The sequence below is a fragment of the Octopus sinensis genome, linkage group LG12 (genome assembly GCF_006345805.1).
Source record: "Octopus sinensis linkage group LG12, ASM634580v1, whole genome shotgun sequence".
Lineage (NCBI taxonomy): Eukaryota > Metazoa > Mollusca > Cephalopoda > Octopoda > Octopodidae > Octopus > Octopus sinensis.
In genome coordinates, this window is record NC_043008.1 from 42,948,344 (window position 1) to 42,960,617 (window position 12,274).

Consider the following 12,274-nt stretch of genomic DNA (forward strand, 5'->3'; position numbering starts at 1 on the left):
TATATATATATCACATGTACATACTTATAAGACAATATATTTGTAACGGTTTCTATTCAATAAAATATTCGTTGATTCCCTTTGTTCGACATGTTTCCCCGTTGCTCGCATCGATCATCGATCTTGTAATCTTTACATAACAATTTCAAACTCAACATTTTGCTAGCTAAATAAATGCCAGATGTACAATAACCAGACATCCGTAGTATCAACATTTTAATAAGAATCTACCATTTATTAGTATTATTTTTTTTATATATATCTTAGAACATTTTCTTTTTTCTTTTTCTTTATGTTTAAATCTCTGATTAATGTTAAAACATAACAAATATTTCAAAATTATTTCCGTTTTAAATTTCATTTTTTCTCTTATTTTTTAAACAAGAATCTTCGTTTCGTTTCAGGTTTTTTCGTTTCTGTTACCATTTATCTTTTACATATATTTTCAAATATTCGGAGAAAAGCACCACGGACCTCCTGGTACGTTAACCACAGCAGCGGGTTTAGTCCGAGAAATGATATCCCTAACAAATAGAAAATATGTGGCCGGTCTGAAGGTGGCATGCAATTATCCGTCTCACAAAAGGCCATGACAGCATTTTCGCAGTTGTAGGGGAAACTCATGGCGAGGAAAAAAAAGTTGACCAAACATACGGAAAACAGCGAGTTGTGTTCACGGAACGGATACGGAAGTTGCGGTTGACCTTGTTCGTCAAACATATGGGTTCCGTCTGGAGGTTGTCGGTGATGAGGATGGAGAACCACGGTGACCAGTATGGCGAAGGTAAGACCTAGAATAATTAAGGCGGGGATGAAATACATGACAAAGGGCGAAACCATGGCGTATTCTTTGTGTAGCGCATAGACACACATTCCTGGGAAATCTGGGAAAAACTGTTTGCCTTTCACCCATATAATGATGACCAATGAAATGCCGAGCAGCCATGGAAAGATGACCATCAGAATGAGAGCAATGACCTTCATGTTCTTCACATAACGTTTCGCATCAAGGACAAACATCAAACGATCGATGTTCATCATTACAATGACCAGAGCAGAAATACAGCTGAGGGTGACGTCCATTAAAACCCAGGCTTCACAAAATCTACAAAAGAGAAAGGAAATGAGAAGAAAATTAGGGAAATATTACAACGAATGGGAGGAGAGAAGGATTGCGATCTCCATCTTCAAAATTTTTTTATTCCTCCCCATCCACATCACCCCCTTTGCCTCCTGCTTTGGAATTGCTACCTATTTGTTCATATGTATTGTATATGTATGTGTGTATGTATGTGTGTATGTATGTACGTACGTACGTTCGTATTCTTTTATTCTTTTACTTGTTTCAGTCATTTGACTGTGGCCATGATGGAGCACCGCCTTTAGCCGAGGAAATCGACCCCAGGACTTATTCTTTGTAAGCCTAATACTTATTCTATCGGTCATTTTTTCGCCGAACAGCTATATTACGGGGGACGTAAACACACCAGCATCGGTTATCAAGCGATGTGGGGGGACAAACACAGACACACAAACATATACACACATATAAATAAATAAATAAATATATATATATATAGATAGATAGATAGATAGATATACATTTAAATGCCGCACGCTAGGAGGGACTTTTAGAGTCATAACTACCAAATATAAACAAATCGTACCGAATGCAATTCTCGAAGCGAGTCATTTAAAAACAGAATTTAGCTCCAGATCACCTGTGATTTCGCAATCAACGCAGTATCCGCGTCCCTGCTCGTCAGTGAAGCGAATTCAAGATATATCATGTTTATTCATGATATAGCTTGAATTCGCTTCACTGACGAGCAAGGGACGCGGATACTGCGTTGATTGCGAAATCACAGGTGATCTGGAGCTAAATTCTGTTTTTAAATGACTCGCTTCGAGAATTGCATTCGGTACGATTTGTTTATATTTGGTAGTTATGACTTTAAAAGTCCCTCCTAGCGTGCGGCATTTATGTGTAATAATGCCCTCTATATAATATAAATAAATATTTTCAAGTGAAAAAATTTATAGATTTTTTCTCTTATGAGGTTTTTCACGCTAACTACTTGATAATTTCTTATTAAGATTTTATCCTATTTTTTAAATATATATACATACATATATACTACGGGATTCTTTCATTTTCCGTCTAGCATATCCACTCACAAGGCTTTGGTTGGGCCGAGGCTATAATAGAAGACATTTGCCCAAGGTGCCACGCAGTGGGACTGAACCCGGAACCATGTGGTTGATAAGCAAGCTACTTACCATACAGCCACTGCTGCGTTTGTGTGATGTACGTATGTATGCATACACACACATACTATTAATATATGCATACATACACCATATATATATATATATATATATATATATATATACAGACATGCTTGTACACACACGCACGCACCCACACACACGCACCCACACACATATATATGCGTGTGTGTGTATGGTAGAGATATTGCTGTTTAGTGGCAAATGTAGGCTCCAAGTATTTTTTCTTTAAATTCTTGCGATTCTGGCTTCATACATCTGAGAATGTAGTCGCCTGTCTGCACCTACAAGCCTTCTGGTAACATGGAGCAGAGGGAAATTCTTATTAAATATATATGTATATATGCATATACACCCATGCATACACGCATACACACATCCACACACGCGCGTGCGTGCACCCCCATACATATATATACATATATATATATATACAATACATATAATGTTTAGTTTTAGGTCCTTTCTTCTCCAACCTTTCCTTCCCGGGAATTATTATGCAGCGTTTATCGCGGCATTAAATCTTAATTAAACATGTTTCACAACATTATATAACATCCCCAATTGTTTACGTCTAAAATAACATTGTTTGAAATTATCGATCGAGACCGCCTTTCTTCTATTCATGCCACATTATAGAGTTGCCATCGGAATTCCTTGTTTTGTCTTCGTAGCGTTCTCTTGTTTGTTTTAAAGACGTCTTGCTTAATAAGGAATCTATGGCGCTAATCGACGAGGTATTGGTGCGAGTTCTTTGAAATATTGCGAGTTGATATAGAATACAATATTTAATTGAGTCACATTACACATACACGCCTATATATATACATATACATATATGTTTGTATGGTCATATATATATATGTATGCATATATATATATATCTATATATATACATATATATATATATATATATATATATATATATATAATATATATATATACATATATATATATACATATATATATGCATACATACATATATATATAACCATACAAACATATATATATATATATATATATATATACATATATATATATGTAAATATATATATATACATACATACATACATATATATACACACACACACACACACCACACACACACACATATATTATATATATATATATATATATATATATATGTAAACATATATACATACGATGATTGATCTCTTTGATATGTTTCTAGAGGAACGAATTGTAAAGTCGAATTAGATATTGGCAGATCAGTTGATCGTATTGACTTTGAGATATCGATGTGCCGAGTGTGATAGTCGTTATCTGGCTCTGTGTGTTTAGAACCGAAGAATGGTAAGAATTAGACGGAATATTTGTGAAGTCATTGTTTGAGGGTCAACCACTGCAAGACTATTGTTCTCTTGTTCTCTGCATTGGCACACATTTTTCTCCTGCGCCCTCTGCCTCCTCCTCATTCCCTCCCCCTCTCCTCCTCTTTTTATGAGTCCATATTTTTGGCAGCACACACACATCACTCATACACACGCATAGACATCTCTCTCTTTCTCAGTGTATACAGATATACACATACATTTACGTGCCTGTATATGTATGTATATATATGTATATATATATATACATACACACATATATATATATATATATACATACATGCATATATACATATGCATCCATTTATATATATATATATACATATGTATGTCTTACACTATATATAAAAGTTAATACATTATACATACAACATACACATACATATATATTTGTATGTGTGTGTGTGTGCACGGGTTCGCATGTGTGTTAGAACAAACAGGATGAAGAGAAAACAATACATGCCTGTATATATATTTTAATGATTATAATCGGCAGAGTTCGCAGAGTGACTTGAGTGTCGAAAACTTCGTTCATGGGATGTAATTGATCTCTTATACGTCCCATGAAACACGAAACACTCGGCCCTTGAGTTACATTGTAATTCCCGATTAAACGTGAAAATAAAAGTGATCTGAGCATTGACAATGGCGAGTGTTACATCCTTCCATGTGCATATTAACCAAGTTGGCAATCAAATGCAGGTGGTGGACCGGATGGAGTCTTAGAACATTCAGAAGAAGAACGCAGAAAACCATGATGGTCTTCTGGAGGATATTTCTCCTAAGCTGCCTTGACTAGTGTTCCCAACTACGGCCACCACACCGCGTGAAATTAATAGCGGAACTTGGTGCAGTCAAGCGAATCTACACGAAGAAGATAGCCGTAATGCAGCGAATTAGCCACTAGGAAAGATTGAAGAGGCTAAGACTTTACTTCCTGGAAAAAAAAAAGGTGGGAAAGAGATGCTGCAATATACATCTTGAAGATTCTGGAAGTAATTGTCCCAAACATTGGCACTGAAAGTTATACAAATGCCAGAACAGGGCATCATTGCTTAGTGCTTAAAATCCTTGCCCTGGCGTCAAAATACAGGACCAGATATTGCAATAGCTTGCGATTCAAGGGATTCAAAGAATGCCGGCGTCTTCAAGACTAAACTGGATATCCTACTGCCAAGAGTCCCAGATGAACCAACTTCACAACAGGAAGATGTAATAAGGGGAACAGCATCAAACTCCCTCGTTCTCCAAAAGCCAGGTATGAAAGGAAAATTAATGAAGGGGCAGCACGCCATTTGGCGGTGCTCCAGAATGGCCACAAAACTTGAGCGGAATTAATAAAAAATACAGGTATACTCATTTACTACATAGGTATATATCTACGTATGTAAAGTTGAAAAAGTAAAGCGCTTACACACAAAATATACACTTTTACGAAATCATTTTCGCAAAGATTTTTCTTTAAAACAATTTTTTTAGAAAATATTAAAAACTAAACAAATCTTTCTTTAATTATGGTGGCTGTGCGGAGTATATTTTGCAGAAGCTTTTAAATATGTACACACACACGTACACACATACACGCGCACACACATACACGCACATATCACACATACACGCACATATACACACATATCTTTTATCTTGTTTTAATTGTTTCAATCATTAGACTGCGGCCATGCTGGGGCACCACTTGGAAGAATTTGTAGCCGAATGAATCGACACAAAGACTTAAATTTTAAAGCCTGGTAATTATTCTATTGCTCTTTTTTGCTGAACCGCTAAGTTACGGGGACACAAACATACCAACGCCGGTTGTCAATCGCTAGTGGATGATAGAAAGATACACACATGCACACATATTTATACGAAGGGTTTCTTTCAGTTTCCGCTTGCCAAATCCACTGATAAGGCTTCGGGATGTTTGAGGCTACAGCAGAAGACTGAACCCCGAAACCATGCGGCTGGGAAGCGAAGTTCTTACCACACAGCCACACCTGCACCAGTATACACCTGACGGATCATATACATACCTTTGTCCCAGACTCCATTTGTGTAGATCATCATAAACGGCAAATGGTAGATTTACAACACACATCAAAAGCTGGATGGTGGTCAAACTGAGTATGTACAAGGTAATAACCAGTCGGCGTGCGCTTTTCGATGAAACGAGGGCAATGATGAGTATTAAGTTGGCAAGAAATCCCCAAAAGGCCAGCAGCCCTTGGAAAATGACCATTCCATAACGAGTTTTACCGTCTTCACCTTCAACAGGAATTAGTTTCCCAGCTGATGAGTTGTAGTAGAGCGTGTAGACGTATTTGTAGCCATCGGAGTCTTCGTAGGAACCCATCTGAAGGTAAAAGAAAAATTGGTTAATGATAATGCTACTATTAATAATTATATTATATTACTACTACTAATAATAATTATAATCACAACAATGATGATGATGATGATGATCAGCACTCAACTACCGAGGGTTCCGAGAAGTTAAATATGATAATAATGACAATTTCTTAAATCGTCACAAGGCCAGGAATTTGTTGAGGAGGTGGATGGTGGGAAGAGGCGTTATATGAAAAGTTGACTGAGGTGGAATTTGAACTCACAAAGTGAAGAGACGTAATCAAATACAAATGATCTAATATAACAATATCATCTCCATTACTCCATCTAATGCAAACAAACCTACGAGAGCTGGTCGTTGTAGATACTAGAAATGGTTTGTATTGATACATTAGTCGCCATTGTAAACTTAATCGAAGGATTAACGATAATCTGAAAAGGTTAACATATATATATAACGCATCGTATTCAGTTCTTGTACATTCGAGTTTGTAAAATATGGCCAGGGAAGGCCATAGACTGTCACAGGGCAGACGTTACCGGGTGGAGACAGAGGTATGTTTCGTTGCTTAGTGAGAGGTTAGGGCCATTCATTTCGTGTCAGTATCTCAGAGATTTGTGCAGAGCAATGGAAGACATTATTTTCAGACTGGAGACTTGCCCTAAATGCTTCCAGTAGAATCGACAACGAGAAAAAGGCAGCTGTGCTGTGGTGTTGAATTTGGGTCACGTATTAAACCAACTACCAAAGTTGAAAAGCGGACAAGCAGAATCTCTTCAGAAGAAGATACTTAAAGAGATTTCATAATATTTTCATGAAAGCACCAATGGAATCATAACAATGAACGACAGAAAATGGTTAGCAAAGAATTCTTCCTGATGTAAAAATAGTTTTGAAAAATAGAAATAAAACAAATTGAATTTGAAATATCGATTGTCAGAGTTTGATACCACAATGCGTTTGACTAATCCGGTTTGTGTTTGTAAATATGACAAATCGTGCAATGAAGGTTGTTTTAAATTAAACCCTGAACCGATGCGACTATCAGCTCACAAAGTATCTTATTGCATTTATGATAACAATAATTGGAATCTCAATAGGTCACTTGCTGATCTTGTTCTAACTGTTTACTGGCGGTTTAACCCGAAATGTCAACAAGGACTAAACTTGCTTGAACACACAAATTAAACTCATAAAATACGATGAACTCTCGCAAATATTGTTGTATAAGTTCAACCGTTGGAATTTTTTGTTGTTTTATGGAGGACAAAGTTTAAAATAGTAGCATAAGCTGGGCGAGATTACTTTGTAAATAATATTTGGCGGCGTGTAGGGAGAATCGTTAGCACGCCGGACAAAATGCTTGACGGCATTTCGTCCGCCTTCACGTTCTGAGTTCAAATTTCGTCGAGGTCGACTTAGTCTTTCATCCTTTCGAGGTCGATGAAATTAGTACCAGTTCTTCGCTGGGTCGGAGTAATCGACTTATTTCCTCCCACAAAGTTGCTGGCCTTGTGACAAAATTTGAAATCCATATATATATATATGCGTATGTGTGTGTGTGTGTGTATGTATATATATATATGTGTGTGTGTGTGTGTGTGTGTGCGTGTGTGTATGTCTGAACATAAAGTCAGGAGGGATGAGAGGTGAATATGTATTTATATAACGATGTGACTTCCATAGGATTACAGCCGTTTCACAACATTCTTCATGTAATATTGATTTGCAAAACGGCCATAATATTATAGAAGTCACGTGATTAAATAAATATATATTCACCTCTCATACCTCCTGAGTTTATGGCTTTATATAATCCGCATGAAATAATTTCATCGATCAGATCTTTTGGATTTTCAATCGCATGGACACAGTGCATTACGTTTCTTTGTAAATGATTACTAGTCAACTGATAGCCGAGTCCGCAAGAGAGGCTTTCTGTGACTGCCGTATGATTCCGTCACATACTATATTACTCATTTATAAATACAATACAATACAATATAATACAATACACACACACACATTTACACTTTTACGCATGTATACACACAGATCACAGTATCGACCAGACTACCGGATGTTGTTATATATCGCTGATTATAATACATCTTCGAATGATGCCACTTTCTTGGGTAGGAGGGCTGGCCATACACGCACATATACACGTTTATATATATACGTCTACATATATTTGCTTTAAACAAAATGGCGATAAAGCATTATGTTAATTAATCTCTATTGTTTACCAAAGGTTATGTGCATGGACGTGTTGCGTTCAGTTTATCTTTTATTTTTAATACCGAAGCTCTGTCTTAAAAATATTCGATGTCACACGCACACAGACAAGTGGCATCAACTTCGCCATTACAGACGGATACAGAAAAAAGACCTCTACACATAAGAACAATAGAAATGTCTAACAGAGTATTGGCGATATGCGGCAGTTATCTTAGTAAAGGGCAAAAAGAGGACATATGCAGTCTTTCAAAACACACGCACACACACACACACACACACACACACACACACACACACCACACACACACACACAGATATTGTTTGATGGAGAAACATACACCGAGAATCTTGAATTCCTCGCTCGTCATTCATTTTTGTCATTTTGGTGAGAAAATAGTTTTTTTTTATCGTAAAACAGGAATTTCTTCGAGAAAGACTGCGTAAAATCTACACAGAAATATTTCAAAATCCATTTAAAGGATTGCAGAATAATTTTAAACTTTAGCCGCAGGAGTGGCTATGTGGTTCCGGGTTCAGTCTCACTGCGTGGCACCTTGGGCAAGTGTCTTCTACTATAACCTCGGGCCGAGCAAATCCTTGCGAGTGGATTTGGTAGACGGAAGCTAAAAGAAACCCGTCGTATATATGTATATATATATATATGTATGTGTGTGTATATGTTTGTGTGTCTGTGCTTGTCCCTCCAACATCGCTTGACAACCGATGCTGGTGTGTTTACGTCCCCGTGACTTAGTGGTTCGGCAAAAAGAACCCATAGAATAAGTACTAGAAAGTCCTGGAGTTGATTTGCTCGACTAAAGGCGGTGCTTCAGCATGGCCACAGTCAAATGAATGAAACAAGTAAAAGAATAAAAGAATAACTGGAAAGAGCGACGAAAGGGGAGAATAAAGTTGAAAACGTCGAAGAATTGGGATAAAAAATACGTTAAGGATGGGGGAAGATATTGTGTGGAGAAAATAAGCGAATGATACTCTCTCTTTCTCTTTCTCACTCTCACTCTTTCTCACGCACAGATGCACACACATCACTACTATTTCACTGTATCGGCCAGAATAGCCAGTGTTGGTATACACCGCTGGTCACAATGCGCTTCCGGTTCTTCCTATAAATATATATGTATACATGCATACATGCATACATACATGGGTGTGTGTATGTAAACGTGTGTGTGAATAAAAAGATATTTTACAAAATATAAAATTCTTAAAAGGGGAAAACATACTCTTTAAGCCATTTAAGCCATAAGTTTACTTATCTTTATGGTACTGAAGATAATCATGATAGAAGCGACCGTCATAATGGTGTTGTGGAGGAGAAAGAAATAAGGATGAGGTGGAAGTAAGAAAAGAAGAGGACAAAAGAATAGAGTCGTAGGATGAGGAAAAGAAGAGGAAGAAAGAAAAGAAAGAAGAAGAGCAAGGACAAAAGAGACAATGATTTTGATAATCATTCTGGGGTGGTGACCACGATTTTGATAAATTTTAGTGTTTTAGAAACTAAAGCGATTTATATATTTAACAATTAAGCTGCGTCTCCCCCGTCGTCTCCACACGATTTGTGAGGAATTCTTTATTTGAGAAAACAGAAGAAAAAAGCAAAATGAAACCAGGAACAATAGTAATTAATTAATTGGTTTCACTTATGGTAATTAATTAATAATCTACTTAAAGAAACAGTCAGTGCTGATGTAGGGGTCTTGCTCTTCTCGAATAGATTAAAATGGTTTGCTGGGGACAATTCCAGCAGGGGGTGGAGTAGGTTATAAAGGAACAGGCTCAAGCATGGGGTATTGATTAAAGTGTATCGTGGTGATGGTGTTGTTGTTGTTGGTGATGATGGTGGTAGTGTTGTTGGTGATGGTGGTGCTGAGGAAGACAGTGGTAAAGGAGGTGGCGATTGGATGGTGCTGAAGACGGTGGGAGTGGTGGGAGTGTTGATTGTTAAAGTTGATCGGTGGTGGTGGTGGTGGAGTTGATGATGATGGCAAAGACGATGGTGCTGCTGATGGTGGTTGTGGAGGGGGAGAAGACAAAACGGAAGAAGGAAGAAAGAGGCGAAGTATATAAAGGGAACGATTGGAAAATTTTTGAAATCACTTCAAACAGCTGTTTATGTAGGATGGACAAAGAGAGTGTGTGAGAGAGAGAGAGAGAGAGGGGGAAAGAGTGAGTGAAAGTGGCGAGAGAAATAGGGAGAGGGAGAAAGAGAAGGCATGAAAGAGGGGTGGGTGTATGTATGTATATAAATATATATACATACATACATACATATATATATGTATGTATGTATAAATATATAATATATATATATATATATATATGCATATATGTATACGCACATATACGTACATATAAACGTGTATATGTAAATACACACGTATATATATATGTGTCTATAGCTATCTACTTATATATATATATATATATATATACATATATGATATGTATATAGACGATGTGAAATTAAGTCCTGTGAAGAACAGAAAGGTGTGTGTGTGAGAGAGAGAGAAGAGTGAGAGGAGGGATAGAGAAAGAAGAGTGTAAGTGTGTGTGTGTGTGTGTGTAGAAGGGAAAACAGAAATATTGGGTTCCTATAGAGAAAGAAAAACAAAATAAAAAGCCAAAACAACAAAATAAACAATAAAATTAAAAAGAAAGGAAGGAAGGAATGAAGAAAAGAAAGAAGGAAGACACAAAACACAGAAGAAAGGAAGTAAAGAAAAGTGATGTTAGTCTGTGTGTGTATGTCTGTGTGGTTAATACACACACACAATTTCACGGACACAATCGCGCTCACATACACAACCACACGCCCAAACGCCACACACTCACACACACATTAACGCACACAATTATAATTACACACACACACACGCACACACACACTCACACACAAACACACACAGACAAGTATATGTAAATGTGGTAAATAATTCTAAACAATAACAAACTCAATATCGAAATGCTAAGTCGAACAACTTCACTGAATTAACCATCGATTTTATTACAATTGTTATACCAGCATCTGTGTGTGCTTATGTATGTATGTATATATATATATATATATATATATATATATATTGTTATATTTCGGAATGGTCATATTGCCAGTTTAGCCAATAAAAACACACGCACTATATATTTGGTGTTATTTTGCTTCAGTGATATTTATTTTTTACATTAATCTTAATCTTATTTCGGCCAAAGTTCTTTCGTCACACTCCTGTGACCGCATCAGTGGTCCTTTGTTTTCTTCTCACTTACTTGTGTCTCTCCTTACTAACCGTCAGCCATTTTGTATTTCTATTGTATGTCTTCATTTGCGCATGCTTATATCTCTATGTGCGTCTATGTTTATTTAGTGTGTGTGTGGGGGGGATGCCTGTAATATTTGTATCTTCTGGTTATATACATTCTTGTAATTTGTATTTTGTTTTTGTTGTTGTTGCTTTTGTTCTAATTTTGTTCATGTGCTTACATCCACCCATTATTATCATTACATATGCTTGTATGTATGTATAACAACAATATTAGTAATAATAATAATAAATCTAATTGAAAAAAAAAAAATAATATAATAGAAAATAAACCTAGCCTGAATAGAAAACTAGAATGGAGCAATAGCGCACACCACAACATATGACGATAGTGGATCCTGCAAACATAATAAATACACAGATAATTAAAGAAATAGAAATGAATAACTATATATATGTATATGTGTATATATGTGTGTATGTATATGTGTATATGTGTGTGTATATATGTATATATATATATATGTATATATATATATATATGTATATTATATATATATATATATATATATATATATATATATATATATATATATATATATATATATATATTTTTTTTTTTTTTTTTTTTTCAATTAGATTTATTATTATTATTACTAATATTGTTGTTATACATACATACAAGCATATGTAATGATAATAATGGGTGGATGTAAACACATGAACAAAATTAGAACAAAAGCAACAACAACAAAAACAAAATA

General features: G+C 36.0%; 1 protein-coding gene across 4 annotated transcripts in view; it reads right to left on the bottom strand.

The window, feature by feature from the left end:
• Positions 1-322: 322 nt before the first annotated feature.
• Positions 323-12,274, bottom strand: part of LOC115217894 (dopamine receptor 1-like) — a 258,651-nt gene continuing 246,699 nt past the window's right edge. For all 4 annotated transcript variants that reach the window (XM_036507882.1, XM_036507881.1, XM_036507883.1 and 1 more), the window contains 2 exons: positions 5,675-5,994; positions 323-1,105 (listed from right to left, as the gene is read on the bottom strand). In XM_036507882.1, the coding sequence (XP_036363775.1) occupies positions 427-1,105; positions 5,675-5,994 (999 nt within the window). In that variant the 3' untranslated portion in view covers positions 323-426. The remainder of the gene's footprint in view (positions 1,106-5,674; positions 5,995-12,274) is intronic.